At 41.8% G+C, this 16,634-nt stretch overlaps 2 protein-coding genes across 5 annotated transcripts; both read left to right on the top strand.

Annotated features, from left to right (window-relative positions):
* Nucleotides 1-276: 276 nt before the first annotated feature.
* LOC118312149 (zinc finger protein 239) lies at nt 277-3,633 on the top strand. Of its 2 annotated transcripts, none has more exons than XM_035636519.1 (3): nt 277-440; nt 1,354-1,411; nt 1,555-3,633. In XM_035636519.1, the coding sequence occupies exons 2-3, from the start codon at nt 1,363-1,365 to the stop codon at nt 2,655-2,657; spliced, it is 1,152 nt and encodes a 383-aa protein (XP_035492412.1). In that variant the 5' UTR covers nt 277-440; nt 1,354-1,362; the 3' UTR covers nt 2,658-3,633. The 2 variants fall into 2 exon arrangements, with proteins under 2 accessions (XP_035492412.1, XP_035492413.1); XM_035636520.2 differs by lacking the exon at nt 277-440 and adding an exon at nt 447-676.
* A 251-nt stretch (nt 3,634-3,884) lies between these two features.
* Nucleotides 3,885-15,155, top strand: cfap52 (cilia and flagella associated protein 52). Of its 3 annotated transcripts, none has more exons than XM_035636516.2 (15): nt 3,885-4,017; nt 4,715-4,809; nt 5,268-5,467; nt 5,693-5,829; nt 5,915-6,043; nt 6,316-6,415; nt 6,576-6,692; nt 7,125-7,225; nt 7,399-7,569; nt 8,181-8,329; nt 8,533-8,678; nt 9,335-9,486; nt 11,453-11,555; nt 14,571-14,682; nt 14,867-15,155. In XM_035636516.2, exons 2-15 carry the CDS (start codon nt 4,749-4,751, stop codon nt 15,046-15,048), a joined length of 1,860 nt encoding a protein of 619 aa, XP_035492409.2. In that variant the 5' UTR covers nt 3,885-4,017; nt 4,715-4,748; the 3' UTR covers nt 15,049-15,155. The 3 variants fall into 3 exon arrangements, with proteins under 3 accessions (XP_035492409.2, XP_035492408.2, XP_035492410.2); XM_035636515.2 differs by having other exon boundaries at nt 3,901-4,036; XM_035636517.2 differs by lacking the exon at nt 3,885-4,017 and adding an exon at nt 4,163-4,483.
* Nucleotides 15,156-16,634: the final 1,479 nt, after the last annotated feature.

The raw sequence follows: 16,634 nt of genomic DNA, 5'->3' as shown, positions 1-16,634 counted from the left end.
TCACCATGTAATAAAAAAATAGTATTTTATTTAAAAAAACAACTTTCTGTCAAAAGAGTTTAGCAACCTAACTTGAGGAACGCACAGCCCACACCACAGACTGAAGCTTTTATTGAAACAAATCCCTACACCGTTATATTTTTCTTCCCACCCGAGGTGGAAGACGACCCGCCCATACCTTTCCTCTGATTGGTTCAGTTTTGGACACTGAAAGTGGTGATTGGTCAGGGTTGGGGAAGAATGCGAGTGAACGCCAATCAGAGGCAGGGAGGGAGGAGGGGTCGGGTCATGGGAAAGAAAATAACGCACTCTTCAGCGCTACAGCTTGTTGTGTAGCACGCGAATGCTACTAGCTACAGCAACTACAAAGGACGTTACATCTAAAAAACGTCGCAGGCGAAACGATGTGACAACCGTTGCTTTTAAGGCTCAGTGGAGAGGTGGGACCCAATCTCGGTTTTTTAAAAAGGTTTTTCAGCGAACGCGACAACGTTAGCTTTTGCTAAGTTAGCTAATGCTGCATAGCTCTTTTTTTTGTGAGTGTGTGTGCGTGTGTGTGTCTGTGTGCGTGTGTGTGTGTGTGTGTGTGTGTGTGTGCGCGCGTGTGCATGCGTGTCGCAAATAAACAATGACTTTTTTTCACTAACACTAACGGCCGGGGTCCGTCTGTCATGAGGTGGGTCCATTCGAAACTCTGGTCTGAACACAGCTCAGCACTGCCTATGTTCAGATGCTACTTCATACTAACAGTCCTCTGCATCAACACTGGCTACCTTACCATTGAACGTGCTGTTTCCAGAAGGGGCTTGCTCACAGCATCAGGGAACAATTAGTTAGTGCCTTCATTATTAGCCAGCATTAAGAAGGGAGAATATATGGTAGTCCAAGATTCTGAATAGCAAAACTTCACTGTGTGAATGATAAAATCACTGCTTTAAACAAATATTGCCTGGGGAAATGAAGTGGAATCAAGGGGGATCTTGTTGAAATCCCCTTAATCACTTAATTTCTCTCTTGTCATTACACTACTGTCATATATTGTATACACCTATATCTTAACATCAGATCCCTTGCATGGCTACTAAACAAAATACAATAAAATATCGCTCAAAAAGTGGCAATATACACGCTGATATTAACTGAATTCAGATATATCGTCCATCGGTTTACACAACATCGGTGTATTGGCCAATAAGACATTGTTGTACCGTGATGCCAAATATTCAGATGTAAAATGTCTTGGAGACAATAATTGGATCCATAACACTGTTTAGAAAAAAGAGTCGACAGAACTCTGCACATTACTGATATGTTTTCCACTTTGTGTTTGTTTTTTCTGTCATCGACAAATAGGTGGCAGTCATGGGCCCAGACACTGCTTCTCACCCTAAAACAGAATCTTCAGAGGAAAGTAAGTGTGGAATGCGGATGCTTCTTTTTATACTTTCAGGATTTTTTTTCCCCCGTCAACACTACAATCATCAAATCGGTCAATTCAATCGCTTCATTGAGTAAAGTATGAAGAGGATATTCTTTGATGTGATTGTTCATCAGGTGCTGGAGAAGGTGTGGTGAAGGAAACCTCAGAGTCAGATTCCACTGAGCCAGAGGACTCCAAACAGCAAGAGGGCAACACAAAAGACAAGTGTTTCCCTTGCCCTGTCTGTGGTAAGGTGTTTGACAGACCATCGAAGCTAGAAAGGCATCAACCTGTGCACACGAGGAAGCCGAAGACTCTACATCAGTGTCAGCATTGTGATAAGAGTTTCACACAACAAGAGAAGCTGATCCGACACCAGAGTTGCCACACTAAGACTAACAAGCATCCTTGTCCTGATTGTGGAAAAGTTTTCAACAGGCCTTCAAAGTTAGAGAGGCATAAGCGCACACACTCAAAGAAACCGAAGGTGCCTCATCAGTGCTCATACTGCATGAAGACGTTCAGCAAACTTAACAAACTTGTTCGTCACAAGCGAATGCACACTGGGGAGAAGCCTTTCACCTGCTCGGTCTGTGGGAAAGGGTTCTCCGAGTCAGGTCACTGCAAAGCACACGAAAAGACACATGATGAGCAGCCAGAAAAACCTCACTGCTGCCCAGACTGCGGGATGCGCTTCTTCAAGGCCTCGGAGCTCCGTCGGCACTTCCGCTCCCACACTGGAGAGAAACCTTTCAGATGCAGTGTGTGCGAAAGCTGCTTCTCCCGTTCAGAAGGGCTTAAAAGACACATGAGGAGCCACACAGGGGAAAGACCGTACAAATGTATTATCTGCGGGAAAGGATTTTACTCTCGTCAGGATTTGAATATTCATGGCTTGACCCACTCGGGGGAGAAACCGCATCTCTGCCCCGTGTGTGGTAAAGGATTCTCTCAGCTGGGCAACATGAAAGAACATGAACAAAATGTTCATATTAAATCAGAGAAGTATATTTGCAACGAGTGTGGGGCAACCTTCACACGGTACAAGTCCCTGACAAAACACCAGCGGACACACACGGGAGAAAGACCCTATCTGTGCCTCACCTGTGGTCGCAGGTTTTCATGGAGCCATTCTCTCAGCAGACACCGGAGGACACACACACACAGACAAATGTCTACGGACACATCCAAAGACATATCAATTCTTGAAGGACCCTCTGAAAATCCAAGCAATTAGCGAATGGAAGGGACATTTCATCGACAATTTTCCTGGAGCACAGTCCAGGATTATTTGTAGTGCATTGAGAACTAATTTTTAAACTTCGTAATGATTCACTTTGCTGCTCACTGAAATCGACATCTATGCTATGTTTTGCATAGATATGTTTTTTGTGTTGGGTGAACATAATGTTGGCAGCGCTGTTCACATCTCTGTTCACATCTCCCTCTCATGACAGATTTGTACATGCCTTTAGATAGTGTGAAAGATATCTCATACAGTATCATGGGATGAATTCCTGTTTACTGTTAACCTGAAGATCTGTAACAAACCCAAGTAGACTTTTCCTCCCAAAAGGTTTGAGACTCTGGTTTCCATTGTGATTAACCTAATCGGAAGTAATCCGCTACCTCGGTTTAAGTCTACCGCAGAGGGTACACAAGATCAATAACATTTGTGCATGTCGAAGTCCATTTCAGCAGTTCTTTACAACAAGATGTTACCGTCTTTTGAAAAATAGAATTTTTAGCCGGTTGCCCAGAATAAACAATTCACTGCCAAGAATTGACAACTTTTGTACTCGTATATCAAGTTATTATTATCCTTCGCAGGATGCAAAGTAATGCTGTATTGTCTCAGAGCAAAAAAGTGTCGGTACACTGTTCTCCATGTCATTAGACACCTACTTAGTACTGTGAGCGTCCAAGCCTAAGCAGCGAACAGTGGTTTGAATCATAGGGTGCAACTGCAGTTTTTTTTTGTGTATAATTAAAATTAATATAAAACTTTTTTATATTGAGGAGTATAGCATCTATAATGTGTCGTTAATCCACAGATTTCCTTTGTGATTCGCATAGTAGCATGCTGCCAATCTACAGATACATTGCGTTGTCCTGTAGATGGGCCTACTGCATTCTTCAATACATATTTAACTAATGTGCTGACATGTATTTTTTTATCAGTTTCACTGATAAAGATGAGAATTGAACCTTGACCAACGAAAACTGTGAAAGTTATTTCATAGAAAATACAGCCACCATAAATTGTTTTCATATAACATCTTTTACAAACAGCAGTGTTTAGAGCAAAAAAAGTTGTGTATGATGTCTTACATTGGGACTCCTTTGAGAAAAGAAATTTCCGAGTGTACATGAAGCTAGCGAGGGCGTTTCACCGACCAATGAAAGTGGCCAGTCTAACCCGTTGCTAGGTAACGTCTGTTTGGGGAGTTAGAAGAGCAGCGGCCCAGTAACGACGAAGAGAGTTCAACATACTAACACGGGGAATGTATTCGTTATCTGGTTTGACTTAACCTAACATTTGATAATCTTGGAGAACCCGAGGACTGTACTACGACGCGGGATTTGCGGTTATAGAGGAAAGCTCCAGTTGTAACCGTGAGTTTTCCGGCACACGAAGCTGGTTCACGTGTCACCGGGGCAAATCACCATGGTAACGTAGCGCTGCCGAGCGGAGCAGGTTAGTCGAGTTGTCGTCGCAGTTTACACGCGCTGCAGTGAGAGAATAAGAGAGTAAAACACCGTCGGAGAGTCCGTCGGGAATCAATCTTTACTGGCTTCAAATGAAGTCCTCATATTGACGAGTCTGTGCGTTCATGCAGCATGATAAACTCTCCCGCTGTTTATTTGAAACTTTTAAAACCAGAGTGGACACGTGAAAAGGCTGGAAAAGCCCAACAGCCCCCGGAAGTGAAAATCCCATTCACATTGTGAATCGATATCTGCTCTCCTCTTTATTATTTGTCACGTTGCTCTAAAGGAACTCTTTTGTCCCAGTCAGTAACCTGTAGAAGACGACGCGGGGCTCTTCCAGTGACATTATTGGTCAGTAGTTGGACGGTAACTGGCTTTAATCTCTTACCTCGAGCTTCACCTGCTCCGGAGCAGTTGGGCCCTTCAGAATTTAGTTACCATGGTGATTTACCCCCGTAAGAAGAAAACCAGCGTCGTGAGGACGGACAACCCAGAGTTAAACCTGAAGTTACATCGATAAGCAACAAATCCTGAAAATGTGATTTAATTGATGACAGTAGGCCTCGTTTCAACACTTTACAGGTGACAGCGATAATAGATCTGGGATCTCTCAGCCATGGATCTCGAAACTAAAGGCGTGACTCAACTCGAACTGGAGGCTGCGATTGGGTTCAACGGTACGTCTTCTTATTTCACAAACGGCTCTGAACTACTGTATGACAACACATCCAATTCAATGAATACTATGGATACTCTCTCACCTGAACCTAGGGGGGCTCCGGAGAATACAGCCAGCTACATAGCATCCTCCTTTGAGTTGATGGAACATCTGGGATCTTCTTTTTAAATTGTGTTTAGTGTTACATAGGTTCACAGTAGGCTTGGTGGTATTTCAAATGTTCCAGCTAAGCTATTAAAATGATCACAAAGGCAGCTGGCTGGGTGAATTGTTGAGTCATTTTTGCCAACTATCTTTTACAGGAAGACCTGCCAGTGTGAATTGGTTGGCTCACCTGTACAACTGGGAGATAATACAAGAGAGCGTCCTGCATGATCACAAACGGTTTATGTCCTTTGTCCTTGTCTGTGTTATAACATGTTGGATCTCATGGTGTGCTACACTTTCTTTCATCAGGGAACGTGTTCTCCGGCTTGAAAGTCCACACAGACGGAGAGCACCTCATCTATCCTCTGGGATCCACTGTCATTCTCAACAGGATCAAAGACGGCAAGCAGGAGTTCCTGCAAGGACACACAAACAATGTGTCCTGTGTGGCGATATCCAAAACCGGATCTTACATAGCCTCTGGACAGGTCAACGCCATGGGCTTTAAGGTAACAGTGGTGAAGAGGCACTCTCCAAATGTAGAGTTTCTGATATGGGTCGCGTTAACTCACTAAATCAATGAATTACTTGTTCAATTTGTCCTATTTTGATGTTGTGTGGCACATAATGAAGCAGTCGTTATTTTTCTGTTAAAGAATATGTGAGCTTGAATCTGTTTATGATAAGGGATGTAAAAACGAATGTGTGTCATGTGTTTGCACATATTTTCAAAGGCCATGATAATTATCTGGGACTATGCACAGCGAACAATCTATGCCCAGTTACTGCTCCACAAGACAAAGGTAGAGGCACTGTCCTTCTCTCCCAACGACAAGTATCTGGTGTCCCTTGGGGGTCAGGATGATGGCAGGTAAACATCGAGTTTGCTCGCATTAATTCAATGTCAATTCAGCTGTACAAAGTCTCCATTTGTTGAGCATGCGAGGTGTTTTCAGCATAGTCGTATGGAATATTGAGACCAAGCAGGCCATTTGTGGGAGCCCAGCTTCATCCCCCAGTGCTGGTCACTGCCTCGCTGTGGAATGCTCGAACACAAACGACAACATCTTTGTTTGTGGTGGGAGGTGAGTGAACGGTGCCTACTGGCATTCTGTAAACCAAGTGTCAACCTAGAGTAAGTGATGGACACAGCTTTAACATTATTCAGAGGAATGATCAACACATTAAGTCTAAATTCACCTGCTTACAAAATTGCTAGACATCTACTTATTGTTTTTTCCCACTCTTTTCCAGCATACATTCAAAATGTTGACCCCCTACATGTATGCTGTTGTTAATATGGCATCCTTATTATTGTCTTTAACAATTTGAATATCGCTGGACTTTTTTTGGGCAGCGAAACACTGCGAGTCTGGGAGCTGGACCTCCCCAACAGGAAGATCAGGCCCACGGCCTGTCAGATAGGAAAAATGAAAAGGAACGTTAAATGTATAGAGGTACAGGGCCATTTCATTCACACCCACTTGGTTTTGGCAAACAAACACACCTTAGAATGTGATAATACACAGTGATTGTTTTATTTAAAAATAAAAAAAAACATATAATTCACTAGATATGATGATGTTGCTCAGGTTGACTTGTTTGTATTTTACACAGATCGAAGCGAATGATCAGTTCATGTACTGTGGCACCAGCAGTGGAGACATCATGAAAATCAAACTGAAAACTGGGTTTCTGAGTTACTGTGGTCCCGTCAAAGCAAAGTACAGCCTGGTAGGTCAGCCTAAATTCAATAATAATAATAATAACAACAACAACAACAATAATTTCAGCTCTTGCTCACTTGCACTGTCCTTGATATTCTCTCGCAAGTTTCCTGCTTTGTAATATATATCGAGCATATCGAAGCATATTCCTGATTTAAATGCTCCTTACAAAACTTGGCAGTTGTTCATGTTGTCACATTTTATTTGATTTGCAGCTGTAATTGCATGTGTCCTTGTTGTGTGGGAGCTTTAACCTTATTTTTCCTGTGAGAAATTCAAACAGCTCTTCAATATTTGACAAACTTCACCAGATTGTTGTAGATTGCTTGGTTCTTTCAACTTGCATCAAAAAACGAGTCAGTTTGAAATATGTTTTTGATTTATTTTTGTGAACATAATAATTATTTTTGAACTCACTGCTCATGCATATTTTGTCCAGGGTGTCAATGTCCTAAGAATACTGAAGTCTGGGGACCTGCTGGTGGGCTCTGGATCTGGCACCTTCACTCTGTGTTCCAGTACAAACTTTAAAACTCTTAAGTGAGTCCTACAACTGTATCATTACATCACATTCTTTCTTTTGTTCTTTCTTTCTTTGATTTTCTCGACAACCACTCTTCCAATCCACATAGTACCAAATGTAATAAAAACATTTTGCTGTGCTTATTTTACAGTGCCCTGATCTATAAAGTTTTTTTCTCTTTTCCCATTAGGAATGTCCAGCTGGAAAAGGGGGTGACCTCTATTGCGTTAAGAGGAGAGGGCAAGGAGTTCTTTGTTGGGACAGAGGCCGCTCAGATGTACCGTTTGAGTTATGCAGACTTCAAAGCTGAACTCATATCCACCAGCCACAGCAGTGCTGTCAATGAGATAGCCATCCCTTTGTAAGTGAGGGGCAGGCAGTTCAGGGTTGCAGAGTCAAAGTCATTATTCTCCAATGGTAAAACAGTTACCACCAGTTGTTTTGTCAGTAGTTTAGATCTCAGATCCACCAGAGAGAGTAAAATGGCAACTGGCCCTGTGTCAGCTTTTAAATATGGCAAGAGGTAGACACCCTAAATTGACTGATTGAAGAGAAATGGAACTCCAGCATGCTGTAAAAGAATCACTTTGCTTGGTTGACAAGATATCAACCAAGCCATTGCAAGTTATACTTCCTAAGCCTCTAGTGCGAGTAGTTGTATCTTTTTCTTTTTTCTTTTTTATACTTTAACTTATTTGTTTCTCATCATGCCTGACTTCAGTACCGCATTGTGCACACTAGAGGGTGACATATGAATGCCCTATCCGGGTCTCTCCATTATCAGCCTGGAAAAACAGTATTAATTCGAGATTCAGTACACAGACCTGGGTACGGTATTGAATCTAACTTAATGAAGTCAATAATTATATGGATACTTGGTTGCCTTTGACTCCATTTGCAGTGTTTTATAGAAGGTGGTCATTCAATCAACAATAGTTCTCTTATCTCTTTCTTCTTTTGTGTTTCTGCTAGGGGAATATCTGAATTATTTGCAACCTGCTCCCAAGATGACATCAGGCTGTGGCGCACTGACAAGCCCAAAGAGCTGCTGCGCATAACCGTACTCAACATGACCTGCAATTCCCTGCACATCATGGCTGATGGACATTGCATCATTAGTGGTAAACAAGACACTGGAGCTTATTACTACAAGGAATTCTCTGGCTTTTGTGTCATAGTGTGAGCTGTAGTTCAGCCATAATTGTATTTGTCCATTGGATACTGTAGGGCATGAACCAGCTGAGGTGAAACTATATTACCTACTGAAATAAAATGTACATCCTTGATGGCAGACTGTTTTAACCTTATTTATCTTGTCTTCCAGCGTGGAATGATGGTAAGATTCGTGTTTTTGCGCCCGAAAGCGGTCAGCTCATGCACATCATTCACGATGCGGACAAAATGGGGGTGACAGCCATCGCTGGCACCAGGGACTGCAAGAGGATCGTCAGTGGAGGGGGAAAGGGACAGGTCAGTAGACATAACAGTAAATGCACTTCAAATTAATAATCTTTTAATAAATGGTAAAGATCAAAGTCCTCATCAAGTAAAAAAAACAACTAAGTTACAGATTGGAATTCTCCCCCATACCATGAATGGAAGATGTCCGCAAATCTCTTCCATCTGTCACCAACAAAATTTTTGATTTTTTTCTTAAATTAAGAAGAAATATGCTTTAATAATAACTGAATATTCTCCTGAGTTGTTTTGTTTATACATAAGCTAACCTTGTTACCCAGCATGCCTATTTCATAACTAACAGACTAAAAAAAGAGCTGATCAGAAGAAGAAAGATGTCCTGCTTTATAATTTTGTGTGAGTGGCTGAAACATTCTTCACACAGCTCTGGCTAGACTTTTCAAAAGGATCTGCTCAATGCATATGGTCACAGGGTTTCATCCATTGTAATTCAGTGGTACTAATGCAGGACGACACTGCACATTTGTTTTAGCACTGTGGCTTACAGTAAGAGTGTATTTTGACATTTAAAAAGGAAAGAAGGCATACTATGGAACATCTGTCTTCAATAAATATCAATTGCAGTACAAATCATCAAAAGAAGGGCGAGAGAGAATTTGGATTAATGTATCGTATCTGGTGTAATGGATTCATTTACTGTATCTTAGGTGCGTGCGTGGGAGCTGCATATACGGGGCCACCGGCTGCTGGAGACCATGAAGGAGCACAAGGCCACCGTGACTTGTATCAAAATCAAGAGTGACGACAACGAGTGTGTCACTGCCAGCTGTGACGGCACCTGCATCATTTGGGACCTCGTGTGAGTGGCTCATTTTCAAACCCAAACACACCCACTGCACACACACACAGTAGTTTAGTGTTGTTCTCAATTTTCTCATACATTTTTGTGTAAGGAACACCATAAAACCCTGGAGAGCTAGACCTATCTTCAGGAACTCAAAATAATGAATTGATTTAATTCTTACTCAAACCCACAACCTCAGAGTGGATGAATATTAAGAATGTGATCTTTCTGACACTCAGCTGGGTCTATTTAGCTGAGTGGACACAATTCAAAAGGTATTGGACTCAAAACATCTATTAATGAAAAGGTGATGCATACCCTGCATATGCTGTACTGTAAATACCCCAGTCAGGCAAGGCCTACTTTTTTTTATATGGTAATAATGCCATTTCATAATCATGTAATGGATTACATGATGATGTAATTTATACTATTTGTTGAAAAATGAGTGCTTAATCTAAACAAGCTGTAGACCATGTCTCCAATGTTATTGTTTGCAAAAGTTAATGCGTTGCTTCACTCGTTGACATCATTTTCTGACTTCTTAGTGATGTCATGATGACATCATCCTTACCACATGATCGTGTCATGTACTGTACAGTCTTAAAGGATACAGAGATATCTTGAAAACGCATTTATGAGCAATGCAATTTGTTGCAATGCAACCTATTTTTGTTGACAAGTTTGGTGCAAATATTTCCATGCGTTGTTTAGTTATTTTGTACACACGTACACTCACAGGTGTGGGAAAAAATACCCTGCTTGTGTTGCTGTGTAGGTGCACAGGGTAATTACATTATCCAGTAGAAAAATGATGCATATAATTGCTAATGATATACAGAGCCACCAGAAAAAAAATTACAATACAATAGGCTCTTTATAAAGAAAGCTTTAAATCCTTCAATCCATGGTCTTCCCTGAGGAGAATAAAACCTTTAAAAACAGTGGTCGAATTTTTTTCCAGTTATTAACCTCTTCAATGAATAAGTCTGCGGGTTAAATTGTAGCATTAGTTTTTGGTACGATTGCTGGTTTTCCAGGTTTGGGTCAGTCAGTTTTTTTTTCTGATTCAGTTTTGAAAAGAACAGCCCACAGCAGTAGGTTGTCCCAAACAGAGATACAAACTTCACTGCACGTCTCTTTAGAATGGGGGAAGTCCCCAGGGCGTACATACAGTTTATAGAACCTCCAGCAGAGGGGGGCCCTTGTACGTAGCTTGGAGCTTGTCATCGCCCGTCAGCTCAATGATTTCAGATGTTGCGTCGTCACATTAGCTGGTTCCACATTTAGCGGTGTAGCAAATATGTTCAGTTCCTTTTGTTTACTTTTCATATCCTGAAACCTCCCACAAAATGCCTTAAGGAGGTATATTCGAATGTCATAGCAGGTTTAGACTTTGCTCTTGTGGAGGAGGAACATGCACAGTGTTTGCACACAAGGTGCACAATTTTACTTTGTCCGGTTCTAGCAGCTCCACAGTGGCAGCCTTTACGAATTCTCTTCTGAATTAAGTTTCAGCTTCTTCGCTTGAAGCTTGTTCATTACAGAACTTGCCTGTGTGACATTGTCTCTGTCACAATGTTGAATCCAGTTTTACAATCCAGTTTATCATGTTTCCGGCTGTCATGACACATGAGATTTGTCCTTTTCAGGCACATTGGCTTGTCTGTCTTGAACTAATAACCCCCCTCCAAAAAACATTTGTCCATTTCTCTTGGAATGTGCGACATTCCACATCAACTCTTCTTTTCTTGACAGTCCCTGTGATACTTGTCAGCGATGACACGTAACAGCTGTATGTGTGTGTTTCACTACTTTGTTATTATCTTTTATCGCAGAGATAATGAATTGCTGTGATGAGTATTTTTCAGTATGTGTTGTTTGCAAGTGAGAGCAGAATACTCTTTTCGTTTTTGTATTTTCTTGTAATTTGTTACTATACATAATTATTTAATCTCATCTTGTGGTTCTCTTCCTCCAGGAGGTTTGTGAGTCTTAATAGAGTGATCGCCAACACGCTGTTCAGGTCGGTGTGCTACCACCCAGAGGAATACCAGATCATCACCAGTGGCACTGACAGAAAGGTTAGTTTCTGGTCTGCCAATACTTTCATTCAGTTCTTCCAATAGTATTAAATGCAATTTGAAGTACCAATATATATTTCAGTACTGTTGTCTCAGAAATCAGCCCATGTATCTTTACCCTGTGATTTGTCTTGGTTGGTTGTGGGCACTGGCATGTTAGAGTTGGTTAGCAAAGAATTTTTGCGGGATTCATAACACATCTTGTCATGCCTCACAGGGAAAAAAAAGTGTTGTGAATTTGATTGGAAATCCCTCCGTTTGCAAAGAGGCTGACACTCAACAACCGGAATCTAGATCTCTACTTATGCTGTTATTGTCATTATAATCTCCACTCAGTGAAAAACCTGTTGCTCTGGTAAGATCAGCAGACTCACAGAAGCTTGAAAAGCTTGTAATTTGTTTCTCAGCTCAACATAATTAAGCCATCGTGTTGGCTGCAAGTTACCGTGGCAAAAAAACAAACCCTCGAACACATAAACACTCAAGTCTGTTATTTTGTGAGTAATTGTGATTAACTCGGCACCACTTATTTACATAAGGTCAGAAGTTCACAGTGGCAGAATTGAATGCTCCTTTTCCTTGATTGTGCACTTCATCCGCACACCCCCTCGAAATCGGCCACACTATACCAAACCCCCCCCCGCATGCTGAGAGGCGAGGACAAGTTGTGCTGATTAACACAGAGCTGTGGATGTGCTGAGGGAGCGGAGAGAGAGTGAGAAGGAGGGATTCATGGACGGGGAGAGAGGAGTGAGATAGAGGGGGAGCGCTGTGGAGTTCGTGCCTTCCTGCGGATGTGCCCATGCAACCCGAGTGCCAGCCAGATCCACCATCTGCTCATCGCAGGACACAGGCGCTCTGTCTGGGAAAACAAATACCAATGCTCTCTTGCTCTTGCTCTCGCTCTCTCCTTACTCCAACCGTTCATCACATCCCAGCATGCACACCCAATAGGTGAGAGAAAGAGAGAGAAGAAAGAGAAGAAAGAGAAGAATTGTAATAGATGGAGATGATGCATGTTTTTGATATTGCACCAAGTAGAGACAATGTGGGGCTCACTCTCTTTTCAGAGGGTCAACATTTTTACGCCCCCCCCCCCCCCCCCCCCCAGTTAATGGTTGATTTGCTAAAGGAGGATGTATGGCTAGAGTTACCTGCTCCTGCCCAATGCAATTAACTGACTTGGTGGCCCGATGTCCTGGCTGTGGGCCAGTTTCCCAGGCCGAGGTGCGGGCAACGCAGATGGGCCAAGACAACTCACACAAGTGGGCGTCTCTAATGAGCCGCAGAAACGAGATGAGGTAGGATGTAGAGGCTTGTGACTGTGTGACTGAGGAAGAAGAGAGGGAAGATGACATAATTTTTACCCTAATTTTTGCCACATCTTTATACACAGAAGCCTTTGTATGAACATTGTTTTTTCTCATACACAAAGAGAAGCAATTTTGTGGTATTTTTGGAGGTTTGCTGTTTGTTGTAAACATTGCCTAAGTGGTCCCTTGTTGGTAAACACAGCACACCCCTCGGCTGAATGAATTTGCATAATCTGTGCAGCTGTGAAGCCTATATCCTGATTCGAGGTAAATAAGCAAGATTTGAAAAAAAAAGAAAGGTTTACTCAACTTTCTAGCTGTTGTTCTTGACGAACCCTTCTCCCCCAGGTGGTGACAGTGTTTTTTTCCGGTTATCTTTCGCAACGTTATTTTGTGGAAATATTAATATCAGCAAGTCATTCCATCTGAATGAGAAAGTCTGCGACAGAGGAGCACAGTCGACTCAGCCCCCACAGAAATGTTCCTCTGGCTTAAAAGGGCAGTTTATGCTTTGAGAATCACTCCGCTGTGCTGAAACTATAAATAACATCCTTCTTTTTTTTACAAAGCCTTTTGTTCCTCTTTCATTCCAAAATAACCGACAGTATTTGATATGTCTGCGTGAGATTACATTTCCCCTCCCATAATGCATTATGGGCATGGTCTTGTGCAGAGAAATTAAATCCTGTCTCAAAGGCTATTCTCATAAATGGGCTTATTCTGAGCAGCTCTGTGTAACATGAACTTTTCCTGTTACAAATCACCAACGTAAATAAAGCTGCATATGCTTTCACTTTGTTAAGTCAAATGGTAGACATCTGTATACTGTTCGTCAGCATCATCATAGTCAGGATATATATATTGCCTTGCTTTTAAGATCCGATGCTTCTGGTCGTTTACTGTAAATACAAGAAGCAGGTACAATGATGATTCTGCTGTCTGATCTATAAATAACTCCAGCTAACAAGTGCCTTTTGTGAGACTTGATACTTTGGCAGCTGTTAAGCCCCCAGGAAGATTCAAACTCATTTGAATCGGCAAAATCGTTTCAGTAGTATTGTGTGAAGGGGTTGATAGAGTCTGACCACAGACCTGCTCATTTCCCTCCAGAGGGAGAATGATGAAGTTAGTTTTAAGGTGACATGGTGCATATTTCAGAATTTGTATGATGATGTAACAGAATAATAGCACAACAACCCAGATGCATCATCTGAATAGTTAAGTTTGCCATCAGCCATCGATAGCAATTAATACCATAACTCCAACAAAGTGATCCAAGGGCTCTGAATTATTTATGACGCATGTGCTTGATGATTTTCATCTCCTTGTTGTTGCTTTTTTACTTAACTTTACTTTAACCTTGATCAGATTTTATGCTTCCTGCCTTGTGTTAACAATAGATCCCGACCGATAGTTTAACCATAAACTTTATCATAAATAACTATAAATTAGAAGAAATAGACATATACAACCAAATATATAGAACTTGAATTAAGAAGATAAACATAATTTATTTTACCTAAAATATAAATATAGATGCAAATAATTTCCTGCATTGTTTATTCTTTACAATAAAAGATTTCACATCGGTAAGCATAAGCTCTGATACCGATCGTTCGGGCTCTAGTAAACAATACCAATGATGAACGTCCAACACCTGCAACTACATCTCAGGGTTTCTGCGTGTTCACGTCTTCCTCAGGTTGCCTACTGGGATGTGTACGAGGGTTCCGCCATCAGGGAAGTAGAGGGCGCGCAGTCTGGAGCCATCAATTGCATGCACATCTCACAGGACGGCACACACTTTGTGACAGGTATGGCCCATAACACTTCATTTTATACTTGCCCCTGGTCTATTCATGTCTTTTAATATTGCTTCTTATTGTTCATTATGGTTTCATTTCTCTTCATCTCCTTGGCTGACTCCACAACGCACGCTCTGCTCAAAGTCATTTATTCATTTTCCCTTTTTTTTTCCCTTTTCCTTTTTCATGCCAGGTGGAGACGACAAGCTGGTGAAGGTGTGGGACTATATGGACGGTACAGTGACCCACGTGGGGGCCGCTCATGGCGGCAGCATCACCAGCATCAAGGTCTGCTCCAACAACCGCATCATAGTCAGCACCAGCACAGATGGAGCCATTCTCCGGTGGAGGTTCCCTCACCCGTCTTCCTCTTGATGTGACACTCCTGGACACTTTGAATCCAGTACCACCTAATCCAACGAGCGTACATTCACATTGCAGAGTTTTACACCCAAAGGAAATAAATCTCATTTGATAAAGCATACATGTCTACAGGTGTATATAAAGCTGCTTCATTTGTCAGCAGCAACAGAACGTCGTAGACTGAAGTTAAAAAAGATGACACTTTAGGAGTGTAGTCTCTTATGTAGTAATTCCCAACAGGAGCTGATAGATGGAAATTCACAGAGCGACACCTAACGTCAATATAAAAGACACAAGCAATTATTCTTAGCATCAAAGAGGCAGCTTTATGTGTCTTTAGATTGTTTGACAGCAGCAGAATTAATGGTATGCTACATACTTCACGAGGATATATTATACAGTACATTTAGTGCATACTTTCCCTCCGATATTATTCTTCTGTCGGCCGGGGTGGAGAGAACGAGGAGGCCCAGATTCATGGCACTTAAACACATGTCAGCCAATCTATAAGTGGCTATTCCCTGAAGGATACAGGTTAAAGAGGGAGGCAAACTATATGGCAGAAAGCCTCTCTGACTGTCTCTGATCTGCGCCCATTCTCCTCCTTATTCTTCACAGTGGCTTATCTAAATAATTAATGGCTCACCCCTGCTTCCCCCCAAAAAAGTAAAATAACAAGCACTCATATTATAAACAAAACATCCCTGGATCAGCAAAATAGGGCATCTCTGTCTTTACCCTTTTCCACCCTGCTTATGATCAGAGGGAAACCACAGTGCAAGTGAAAGGATAGAAGCATTAAGTCATATATTTATACCGATTTTTTTCATTTGTTGTGACGGTGTAGCATTGTGTGTGTGTTTCCTGACAATGCTGTATTAAGAGCATCAAAGAAGAAAAATGTATGAAACTATTTGGATGGGCCCCTGACTATCTATTTCAACAGCACATCTGGCCCACTAAATTACATTTTTTAGTACTGGTGAGCTGTGAAATTAAGCTGCAGATGATCGGAATCTGAAAGCAGCACAAAAGTGGGCCCGATCCCTTTTGAAAAACCAGCACCGATCATTACGTATGTGACCAAATGGTTCTTCAACATCTATGTCACTTTGTGGAGGCTTCTGCACAGCGGCAGCATCAATGTGCTTGGAGACAGAAGCCAGACTATTTATAGGATATATATATATCTGTCTGTAAATCCTGGTGTGTTATAGAGACATTCACTGACAGCCTCTGTAGCAGCGACAGGGACACGCCACAGCAACATTATCAGGTTACCGCAAAATACAGGACTCCCAAAATGACTTCTACTTTGGGACTCTGCATGTAGATATACTGCATTAGGGACTTGTATTGTAAGTGGCAAGGGTGTTTCAAGTGAGTTAAACCTAACCCCCAGGCAAAAGTTGGGGGTTTGGGGCGTTTTTGACCACGGTGTTGTTTGCAGTCTCCTGTACATAGCAGGTTATAAAATTTAAGGGGGTTCTCATAAAATTGTCGTTGCTGTGGACTAATGTATTCAGCCGTTCTGGGGGGGACTTTTCACTCGATTTATAACGTCAGTAGACATTTGCCTGCACAGTTTCTGGTCTCAA

The sequence above is a fragment of the Scophthalmus maximus genome, chromosome 8 (genome assembly GCF_022379125.1).
Source record: "Scophthalmus maximus strain ysfricsl-2021 chromosome 8, ASM2237912v1, whole genome shotgun sequence".
Classification (NCBI taxonomy): Eukaryota; Metazoa; Chordata; class Actinopteri; order Pleuronectiformes; family Scophthalmidae; genus Scophthalmus; species Scophthalmus maximus.
This window is presented reverse-complemented; position numbering and strand designations above follow the sequence as displayed.

Coding starts and splice junctions, on each gene's coding strand:
- LOC118312149 (XM_035636519.1), top strand. CDS start 1,363: ATGGGCCCAGACACTGCTTCTCACCCTAAAACAGAATCTTCAGAGGAA. Junction 1,412..1,554: donor AACAGAATCTTCAGAGGAAA/GTAAGTGTGGAA, acceptor ATTGTTCATCAG/GTGCTGGAGAAGGTGTGGTG.
- cfap52 (XM_035636516.2), top strand. CDS start 4,749: ATGGATCTCGAAACTAAAGGCGTGACTCAACTCGAACTGGAGGCTGCG. Junction 5,468..5,692: donor TCAACGCCATGGGCTTTAAG/GTAACAGTGGTG, acceptor ATATTTTCAAAG/GCCATGATAATTATCTGGGA. Junction 6,044..6,315: donor ATCTTTGTTTGTGGTGGGAG/GTGAGTGAACGG, acceptor TTTTTTGGGCAG/CGAAACACTGCGAGTCTGGG.